The sequence below is a fragment of the Nansenia antarctica genome (assembly GCF_963989245.1).
Source record: "Nansenia antarctica genome assembly, chromosome: 8".
In the NCBI taxonomy this organism is placed as follows: domain Eukaryota; kingdom Metazoa; phylum Chordata; class Actinopteri; order Argentiniformes; family Microstomatidae; genus Nansenia; species Nansenia antarctica.
The window spans coordinates 47513592-47524178 of NC_137678.1; the positions used below are offsets into that span (position 1 = coordinate 47513592).

The 10587-nt window shown below is 42.4% G+C and overlaps 1 protein-coding gene across 1 annotated transcript; it reads left to right on the forward strand.

Moving 5' to 3' along the window:
• Positions 1-7220: 7220 nt before the first annotated feature.
• On the forward strand, positions 7221-10196 carry LOC308164300 (adaptin ear-binding coat-associated protein 1-like; the record flags this gene model as incomplete). Its single annotated transcript, XM_080538429.1, has 4 exons — positions 7221-7318; positions 8706-8806; positions 9361-9465; positions 10162-10196. The coding sequence occupies 4 exons, from the start codon at positions 7221-7223 to the stop codon at positions 10194-10196; spliced, it is 339 nt and encodes a 112-aa protein (XP_080394555.1).
• Positions 10197-10587: the final 391 nt, after the last annotated feature.

Consider the following 10587-nt stretch of genomic DNA (forward strand, 5'->3'; position numbering starts at 1 on the left):
CTTCTCTCTTCTTCTCTCTTCCAGCAGTTGGATTGGCTTGGTTTTCAGTGGAAATCTTGGGGAAGGTCATATTTGTTGCTGTTAATCGGGGTCATGGTATGACCGAATTTTTTATTTTAATTATTATTATTTTTGTGTAGTAGGAGTATAAATAATGATGTTAGATACGTTTTGGTGTTGTTTAGGGGGAGAGAAATTGCTAATAATGATACTAAATGTGTCAGAAAAAGCGGATTTTTAAAATCCTGGTGCATCATGGGAAATGCAAAAGTAATTTGAGTATATCCAGAGTTCTGTAATAGTTATATGCATGGGGATAATTTCTAAAAATTGTAAAAAATTATGCCGATTCTAACCCTGTGTTTTGTTGTTGTAAAATTCGTTGAGTTTTTTGTGTTAAAGCTAACCCACGACATTAAAATTAGTAATATCCATGATTTGATACATTTTTTAAATTGTTAGTAGTAATTTTATTAAGTAGAAATGATGCCGATTCTAATGTAGTTATTCTTTTTCGTCAAACTTGTTGCGTTTTCGTTCAGGAGCTGAATTACTGTACGCTTCTGTACGCTTCTGTACGCTTCTATACGTTTCTATACGCTTCTCTACGCTTCTGTATGTTTCTATCTTTTTAATATATATGCCTTTGAATTACTAAATAATTAAATGATGATTATATAATAGCCTAAATAACTAATATCCTAAATTAGGATTAAGGTTAGGGTTAGGTTGAGGGACTATTATCTATCACCTATGTTGGTCTAAGAGATTACCGGTAACCAGGAATCACCTGACCAAATGGCTGGCTGCCCGAAGTGTTAGTGGGGGTTAGGGTTAGGGTTAGGGTTAGGGTTAGGGTTAGGGTTAGGGTTAGGGTTAGGGTTAGGTTTCTGGCAAAGAGCTCCAACTGTAAGATACCATGTGCAGGTTGACCAGTTTCTTTAGGCCAACCACGTATGATGCAGAGGGAGAAGCACTCCACTACACACAAATAGTACCGTGCTGATGTTCAACTGGTAGTGCTACATTGTTTTTGTCCATCTTGGTGGGTCTGACGTCTCGGAGCACCGGTAGCTCGGAAGTAGGGGAAGGTACACGCGTACCTATTCTCCACGTCCTGATTGGTCAGCTGTCAGAAAGGCGCTTGACATCACACAGCGCCTTTCTGAAAAGTTAAAAGGCAGCTGCGCTTTTCTCACGCTTTTTAAAAGGCGGCCGCTTTTTCCCTTTTCCCATAGGGTTGTATGTAAAAAGGCGCTGAAGGCCACGCTTTTTTCTTAAAAAATAAGTCAAGTGTGAACACCCCCTAATAAACTCTTTCACGTTGCGTTCAGCCAATCACTCAACCCGTTAGTTTGTCGTTTGTAAATATTACATAAAGGCCAATGATTGGTGCTTACGTCACTGTCACTACTGTAAATACATTGGATTTGATTTGATTTGACTTGTCACTCATTTCTGGCGCTAAAATTATTTTCAACTAGCTCAACTAGCTTCCTAATTAGCTGTCTAGTGTCTGATTTGATGTGAAAATGTCCAAAAGACAGTTGAGCCTTCTTCAGGCATTTGGGAGAGGGAAGAAAAAATATGCGAAGAGAGCAACACCAGCGAAGGCGCCAGCAGCAGTCAGCTACACGGTGACGAGCCCCCTACGGTAGCTAGCTGTGTAGCTAGGCCGAGCCCCGAGGACACACAGCAGCAGAGGTATGAGGTTGTATGTGCTGGCTCTGAAGATGACATTGGCTGTGTCATTGGTGAACTGAAAACGACATCAGACTCTGTAAAACTGAAAATGTTACAGACGAGATTCAAGCCTCCCAGAGGTTGGATACCCCCAAGTAGGGTAATATGTGGGAAGCAACGGAAAATACCGGAGGAGTTTTTTGATGAGAGCATTTACCCCACTCTGCGTTACAGTAAAAGCGTTGATGGCGTTTTTTGTGTAGCTTGCATGCTTTTCTCATCAGGAGACATGATTCTGAGAACGAAGCCACTTACTGACTGGAGTAATGCAAAGAAAATAGTTTCAAGACACTTGTCAACTCCAGCTCACATTAGTGCCCAACTGCGAGCAGGTGAATTTGTTGATGTTGCTTCGAAGTAATTTCCAGGCGCTTCTGAAATACCGTGCTGAAGGAGATGAGAATCTGAAAGAATATTTTAAAAATGCACCAAGTAACGCAAAGTACTTTAGTCATCAAATCCAGAACGAGTTGATTGAACTATGTGGGAAACAGATTCAAGACAACATTCTCAACAAATGCAGGGATGCCAAGTGGTTCACCTTATTGGCTGATGAGACTGCTGATATAAGCAACGTTGAACAAGTAGCTCTTGTAGTAAGATACGTGGACTGTTTTGATTGCAGCTACTCTGTGCGAGAGGATTTTTTGGGATTTTTTTCTACTGCTGACACAACAGGCGAGACCTTGACCCAACTTCTGTTAAACCGATTAAGAGAACTGGATCTGGATCCTGCTCGTATGGTTGGACAGGGGTATGACGGCGCTGGGAATGTCAGTGGGAAGGTGCGAGGCGTTCAGGCGCGCATCAGAGTACAGTACCCTGCTGCCGTCTATGTGCACTGTAGAAATCATGCGCTAAACCTAGCGATTGTGCACTCAACGAAAATCCCTGTGGTCCGCAATACTCTGCAAACAAGTCGAGAGATAGTAACCTTCATCACAGCCACCCCAAAGCGCTTACAGTGCTTACTGAGCAACAGTAGCAGCAAAAAACGCCTCCAAAAGTTCTCTGATACCCGCTGGTCTCAACATGATATGTGTCTGTCTACTATAATCGAAAACTACGAGGACGTGTTAACCACACTGGCTGAGCTGAAAACAGACACTGACGCCAAATGCAGCTCCACAGCATCCTCCCTCACTCGGGCCATGGAGACCTTTGAATTCATCGTCTGTCTAATCATTACTCAGGAGCTTCTTCACTGCCTGACACCGCTGAGTAATGGCTTACAGAATCCAAAATGCGAGCTACCTATGGCCGCTCAAATAGCCACGGATCTTGTGAGTGTGCTTGAGCACAAAAGAGATGACTCCACATACAGCGATATATGGGGAAAAACATGCTCTCTGGCTGCGATTGTTGATGTTGTCCCTTCACTGCCTCGCATCGCCAAAAGACAAGCCCACAGGTCTAACACACCTGCAGAAAACCCACAAGAGTACTGGAAAAGAACCATTTTCTTTCCGTTCATCGACCACCTGACCACAGAGGTGAGAGACAGAGTATGCCTTGCACTGCCACGTCTTAAAGCCCAGTACCTTCTACCCGACAAATTGCCACTGTTGACGGACAGTTTATGGAGGGAGATCAAGGAGGAGTATGGTGCGCTGATGCCCAGTGTTGACACTGCAGATATGGAGCTTAATATGTGGAGGGAGCGCAACAGGCCGCATGATACACCTGTCACCAGTGACATCCTCCAAGTTCTGAGACTAACCGCAGATTTCTACCCCAACCTGCATACTGTCATGAAGGTTCTCCTAACAATGCCCGTGTCCACTGCCAGTGCGGAGCGTTCATTCAGCTGTTTACGTCGCTTGAAGACATATCTCCGGAACAGCATGACAGACAAGAGACTGAGTGGACTTGCCCTTATGAATATACATCATGATATTCCTATTGATGCGGAGGCCATTCTGCTGGAGTTTGATGCAACGGGGAGGCGCAGACTTCACTTCAAATAGGTAGGAACATTTTATGATTTTATTGCCAGTCGGATTGGTTTGGTCTTGCTTTTATTGTTAAGTGGTGCAGCGGCTTCTGTCTGGGCTAGCCTATATTGTCACATATCTGGTCGTTGAAACGTGTATGCTGCTGTGTGTGTTGTAGGCCTAAAGTGAGTGCAAAACTCTCGTTTCGGTGCTAGCCTATGTATTGGTGCGCTGTCACAGTGTCACCAAATAGGCCCTTTGTTTCCCCCATGTGTTAGGTGCGCATGCGCTGTCACCTGGGCTGTTTTCATCTGTGTTTCGAGGTCGTCACGGCATAATGGGAACGCCCACCTGTAACTGATAACAACAGCCTGAGTCCACCACTGCACACACACACCACCACCAGAGCGCCTATGTGCTCTATCTATTATTTACTTCCATCAGAGAATTGTGCCTTACGTGTCAAAGTCTTTCTGGGCCCCCACCACTAGTAATAATAGTATAATGTATGTTCCATAATGTATTATAGGGGGGGCCGCCCCTGTTAGAAGAACATCACAGTGATTCATCGGCCGCGCCCTTTGTGATTCAAATGAATAATCCTACGTACATAAAACACAAGAATTCACCCCTCAACCATCTAAGAGGAGGAGGTAGAGGGATTGGGGTATTAATGTGCTAATCCTAGTCTGCTAGTTGTGCTACTGCTACTACTGTGTTACTACAGTAGTATCAAGATAGATAGTTGAGTTCAGACAAAACCCTACAAAGAGACTAGGTGTTCATTGTTCAATGTTCTATGAATGTTGTTGTCTGAATATAGTTGTAACCTTCTGCACTTGTAACTATGTACTTTTCACTCAAAGCAATAAATGGTTTTCTTTCAAAGAAGGTAGTAGCTGTGTGACAGTGTGATTGATTCTATCACTTCCACCCAGGATACTGTGACTGAAAACAAATCTTTCTTCCGCTGCCTGCCAGTTATTTTATCAGGTTTTTACCAAGTAATTAGTTGTTTGACAAAATGCTGGATAGTTGCTGTGCAATCGGGTGCACTAACCGACGAGGAGACGACCCTGGGTTGGGCTTCTACAGAATTCCGTCAGAAAAAGAAAAACTCAGAGGAGAAGATTAAGCTCAAGTAAACACTGATGATTTTAATTATTTACTTAGCCACTTTACTCGATTATACTGAGCCAATTATCACTATTGCACTATTGTCATTGTTCATATTGTATTCCACCCCTGTACATTGTACCGCACATTTCAAATCTTTTATCTAGTATTTTTTGTATATATAGTTATTTTCTAATCTTGTGTCTGTACATATATTGGATTGACTGTACATATAATCCATGTCTGTACATAAAGTTGACTTTGACTAGCCTAGTTATTAAATTTTTAGTCATTATCTTTGCATAATCGTTCTGACATGGTTTGTTGTTGTGGACGCTACCAGCTTGGAGTTGGTTGTGTAGGTCCTTTAGCTAGCTAGCTAACATTAGCATTATTGCAAGTGCCCAAAATGTGTAGTTTGTTCACATATCTTTGTTTTTCTTCTTTTGAGAGGTGATCTAAATAATTGTTGCTTGAAACAGGTGGTTAATGACAGGTCAGTGCTGCAGTTCTACGGAGTTTCTACTATGTTTTGGCCGCCAGGGCTCTGCGCCAGTCACGTGACTGAAAACTATGAATAGGTGATACAATCATCCAACCTGTAGGCTAGTCTGCGCTATTTCTGCGAAGTTTTTTACGTTTCTGTGCGTACTATGAAATCGAATCCTGCCGGCGCCACTGCACTGAGCTACAAAATCCAATAGCTATTTCGTTTTGATATAGCTAAAAAACAATTTATCACTCAGCACATGCTAGCAACATGCTAACGTAATTATGCTAAGCTAACCGCTTGCCGCGATTAGCTCTCAAGTCAAATATAACATACTACAACGAGTAGATGTAGCTTATAAACAAACACCAGACATATGTATTTACCTCTGGTAGCTTCAATGTGCACCAACAGCCAAAGGAATAACTGTTCTTTGATTCACGAATTGTTATAAACACAGCAAACAGGTCTTCACTCGACGAGGTCCTCAATCAGTCTGACACCTTACTTAGTGCATAGTATCGTTATTAGTACAAAGTCCCGCCCCCTCTCTCTCAGCATACATTACAGTTGGCTAGCTCTTCCCGATGGACCAATGAAATAAAGAAATGAATGAATGACATAGCCAATGGGCGAACTCACATTAGAGCTTGTAGTACACATTATAAACTTCTAACCATGTTAATAACCGTGTACATAACCATGAAATGATGCTTATTTATTAAATGGACTTATTTATTTAACTTATTAAATGGACTTATTTAATTAACTTATTAAATGGACTTTAAATTGACTCGCAAGCTCTCAACGATCATATTCTGCTGTTGCACAATATTCTACTGCGCCCCATAGTGTCTTGGTGGTAAAGTGCAGGCAGTCAAAGGCCTACTGTCATTCACAGGAGATTAATGCTGGTGCGCGTAGTTCTTTTGGAAAACGTGTTTATTTTAGAATATTTATCATATAAATAAATATAAATAATACTCATTACATTGACATTTTTGATCAAATAATGGTTGTGGTCATGTATTATTAGCGACCCCCCACAGATGTATGATTTTACTGCTTTCATGGGAGCTCAGACCTTCCACATAACCCTAACCCTGGTCTAACCCTGGTCTAACCCTGGTCTAACCCTGGTCTTACTCCTTCAGACAATTTCTACTGCTGGCAAACTTTTGTAGCTCGGAGGGCGAGAGGGTTTAAGGCCTGGGACGGCCTACAACAGAACTCTGTTCGCCTGGCCAGGAAACTGAACCGTATCCTCCAGGTAAAGCTCCACACACACACATGCATGCACGCACGTAGGCGCGCGCACGCACACACACACACACACACACACACACACACACACACACACACACACACCTGAGTGGTAGATTCAGTTATAACTGTTCCCCTGTTCTCTCTTACAGCCTAGTGATGCAGAAGATTGGAGAGATGCTTTTTTTTGTGTCATTATAGTGAAAGGACAATTTTGAGCCATCATTGTAATAATGAATAAGAAAATTAACTGAGATAAGGGTTATACTGCTCCTCAAATGTGTGCATTTAAATACTGTATTGTATGTCAATGATTTATTTTATTTTTTATATCCTCTAAGCATTAAATGCGTTAATGTAATAGCATATGTTGTTATTGTCATAAAATAAAATAAAATACAGTTTCTTATGCTTTTTTTGTGTCATTTTTCCTATTCAACGGAATGCCATTTATTATGTGTGTGTGAATATTATTTATTCATTGTGTGTGAATCGATTCGATAAGGTTTTAGAGAGGGCTAACTAACTCATATCAGCATCCGTAGTAAGGTGAGCAACCGTGGATGGATGAGAACACACTGCGCAAATACACGGTATATTACGCTCCTCACGTCCCCGGTTACCGCACAGACACCACCAATGCACCGACAACGATTCGGTGAATTAGAGTCAAGATGGCGACCATCGAGGGGGAGTACGAGTCGATCCTGTGTGTGAAACCTGACGTCAACGTTTACCGAATCCCCCCGCGAGCATCGAACCGGGGCGTCAGGTAAGAGCCACACCGATCATGCCGTAGTAAAGGGTCCGTGATCATCCGTCTGACCTTGCATCCGACTCCAGCATGCATCCATCGGCGCAGTGATGGAGAACGATCGCTGCCTGTCTGTATGTGTAGGCTCCCCTATAATAAACAACCCGTTAGCTTGTCCCACTCCCTACATCAAAGGCAGACAGTGCATCCTCATAAAGGCCCTGTAAATGGTTTTGTCTGGTGCGTAATTGCTTTTTGGGGTCATAACCTGGCATGGCACTTTATTGGGGCAGCGCAATAGATAAAGAGGAAAATATCAATATCAAGGTTGTGTGTGTGTGCGTTCTATTGTATGGATCATAGTAGCCTGCTACACCTGTCATTGTTGTACCTGTCTGTCGGTATCAACGCCTGTCTGCGTCCCAATGCACACACAGAGATGGTTGGGCTGAATACTGCTTACAATGCGTAAACGTGACCGTGTGTGTGTGTGTGTGTGTGTGTGTGTGTGTCCCCTCTAAAGCCTGACAGTTTTAGTTCTCTGTTCAATAGAATTAATGTTTATTGTAAGATTACATCGTGTACTACGGTATTTAAGGGTTTTGAGGATTAGGTGAGATGTTTTACTTCCTTGGCTTGGAGGAGATTATGTCGGGAATCTCCTGTCGTGTTTTATTATGGGGGCCAGAATTCTTGTTGACTTGCATTGTCTATCCTTTGCTGTGGGTGTGTGGGTGTGTGGGTGTGGGTGTGGGTGTGTGTGTATGTGTGTGTGTGTGTGTGTGTGTGTGTGTGTCTGTATCTGTGTCTGTGTGTGTGTGTCTGTCTGTGTGTGTGTGTGGATTGTGTTTACCTTATTTCATTGGCTGGTGCTTTAACGTGATCTAGTGCATCTGGATGCTGACTGGTCAGATACGGTCGAAACTGTTGGCGTCTCCCGGGAGATGAGATATCTAGGCTATGGGTTTACCATCAGTAGCATGCCAGTGACCAGATAGCACTCAGTCTGTTGTGTGATAGGCTATAGTGAGTAATAACAATGATGACGCAATCTTCCACCCTAGGTAGCAATGAAATGCCAGGAGGACCAAGTATATGAGTCACCTTATTTTCTCCTTTGCGATTAATTAAATGTTTCACCAGTCATTTAATCAATACAGCTAAGTTATGTCAACAACACCATTTACACATACAGCCTTATAGTAACACACACACACACACACACACACACAAACATTGTCTCATTGTCTCATTGACACACACACACACTTCTCTCATTATGTCAACACCATTTACATATACAGCCTTATAGTAACACACACACACACACACACACACACACACACACACACACACACGCACACACACACACACTTCTCTCATTGGCTGCCTGTTTCTCTCCTAGGGCAGCAGATTGGAAGCTGGATGCTCCCGATTGGACAGGGCGCATGCGTGTGACGGCCCGGGGCAAAGTGGCCTACATCAAACTGGAGGACAAGATCTCTGGTGAGGAACACAGGCTCTGTTTACATGACAGCATCACTGTCACTTTCAACCTGGCGGCCACTTCATTCCTCAACTCTAACCCATCCCCAGGCACTCCTTCTTGTTGATTTGGATACAGTACTAGGAATCAACACTATAGAGTGATATTAATTTTGCCCCTGTGGGTTTTCCACAGAAATAGGCTACAGTGAGTTGGAATGATTTGGAACATACTGTATTTAGGAGGCGTTTAACATTAACCCTCCGTTGCAAGGCCTTTCATGGACACAGATTAAGACTAATCCTAGATTCCTAAAAAGCTTCCTCAATGGAGATATTCCATTGCAAGTGTGATTTTTAATCCTGGACTATGCTTAAGTGTTGTCTGTGAAACTGGCCCTATATGTCCTGTGTTTCTATATGTATAACTGTGTCTGACTGTTTAGTACAGGTACGCCAGGAGGTAAACAGTATACCTAGCCAATTAGCCAATGAACTCATACCATTGAAGTACAGGTGTAGAGAGGACTCTTACATTGTGTGTTGTTGTTGTCATAATGTCTGTATATTTGCAGGGGAGTTGTTTGCACAGGCGCCGATTGACGAGTTCCCTGGCATCGCCGTGGAGACCGTCAGCGACTCCAGTCGTTACTTTGTGCTTCGTATCCAGGACGAGAGCGGTGGGTTGTTACTGTCACCTGCAGGGTGGTCGGTTGTTGTTTGTTTCTCCGTAGAGCCACTGTCTATCTGGCCATGCTGGAGAGGTTTTACCTTCCTACCACAGTCGTTGGGGTTTAACCACAGTTAACCCGACACTCATCCTCACCCATGGATGCCTTAGTGCTGGTCTGGAGCACAATCCTGCACACACTGCCCCCCCTACGGGGGCTGAAGTTTCCCAGCCTTGCCTTAACCATAATAGTGTTAATACTTAATACTGTTCTACTCTACGATTCGTTACTACTGTTCTAGTCTACTGTTCCATTCTATTGTTCTAGTCTACTGTTCCATTCTAATGTTCTACTCTACTGTTCTACTCTACTGTTCCATTCTACTGTTCTAGACTACTGTTCCATTCTAATGTTCTAGTCTACTGTTCTACGCAACTGTTCCATTCTAATGTTCTAGTCTACTGTTCTACGCAACTGTTCCATACTACTGTTCTAGTCTACTGTTCCATTCTATTATTCTAGTCTACTGTTCCATTCTACTGTTCTAGTCTTCCTACCTTAAGATAACTTCCCCCTGCTGTAATGTATAGATATTTTTGATACTGTATTGCACTCATGTTTTATATTGTATATATCGTGTTTTGTATCGTATATACTGTGTTGTGTTCTGTGTACTGACTTGCCTCTGTTCTGCCAATTGGCCAGATCGTCGTTGCAAACGAGAATTTATTCTCAACTGACCTATCTGGTTAAATAAAGGTTAAATAAAATAAAAAACTAGGTAACAATGTAGAGTAGTGTTGTAGTCAACTAGGTAACAATGTAAAGTAGTGTTCTAGTTAACTAGGTAACAAGGTAAAGTAGTGTTGTAGTTAACTAGGTAACAATGTAAAGTAGTGTTCTAGTTAACTAGGTAACAATGTAAAGTAGTGTTCTAGTTAACTAGGTAACAATGTAAAGTAGTGTTGTAGTTAACTAGGTAACAATGTAAAGTGGTGTTCTAGTTAACTAGGTAACAAGGTAAAGTAGTGTTCTAGTTAACTAGGTAACAATGTAAAGTAGTGTTCTAGTTAACTAGGTAACAATGTAAAGTAGTGTTCTAGTTAACTAGGTAACAATGTAAAGTAGTGT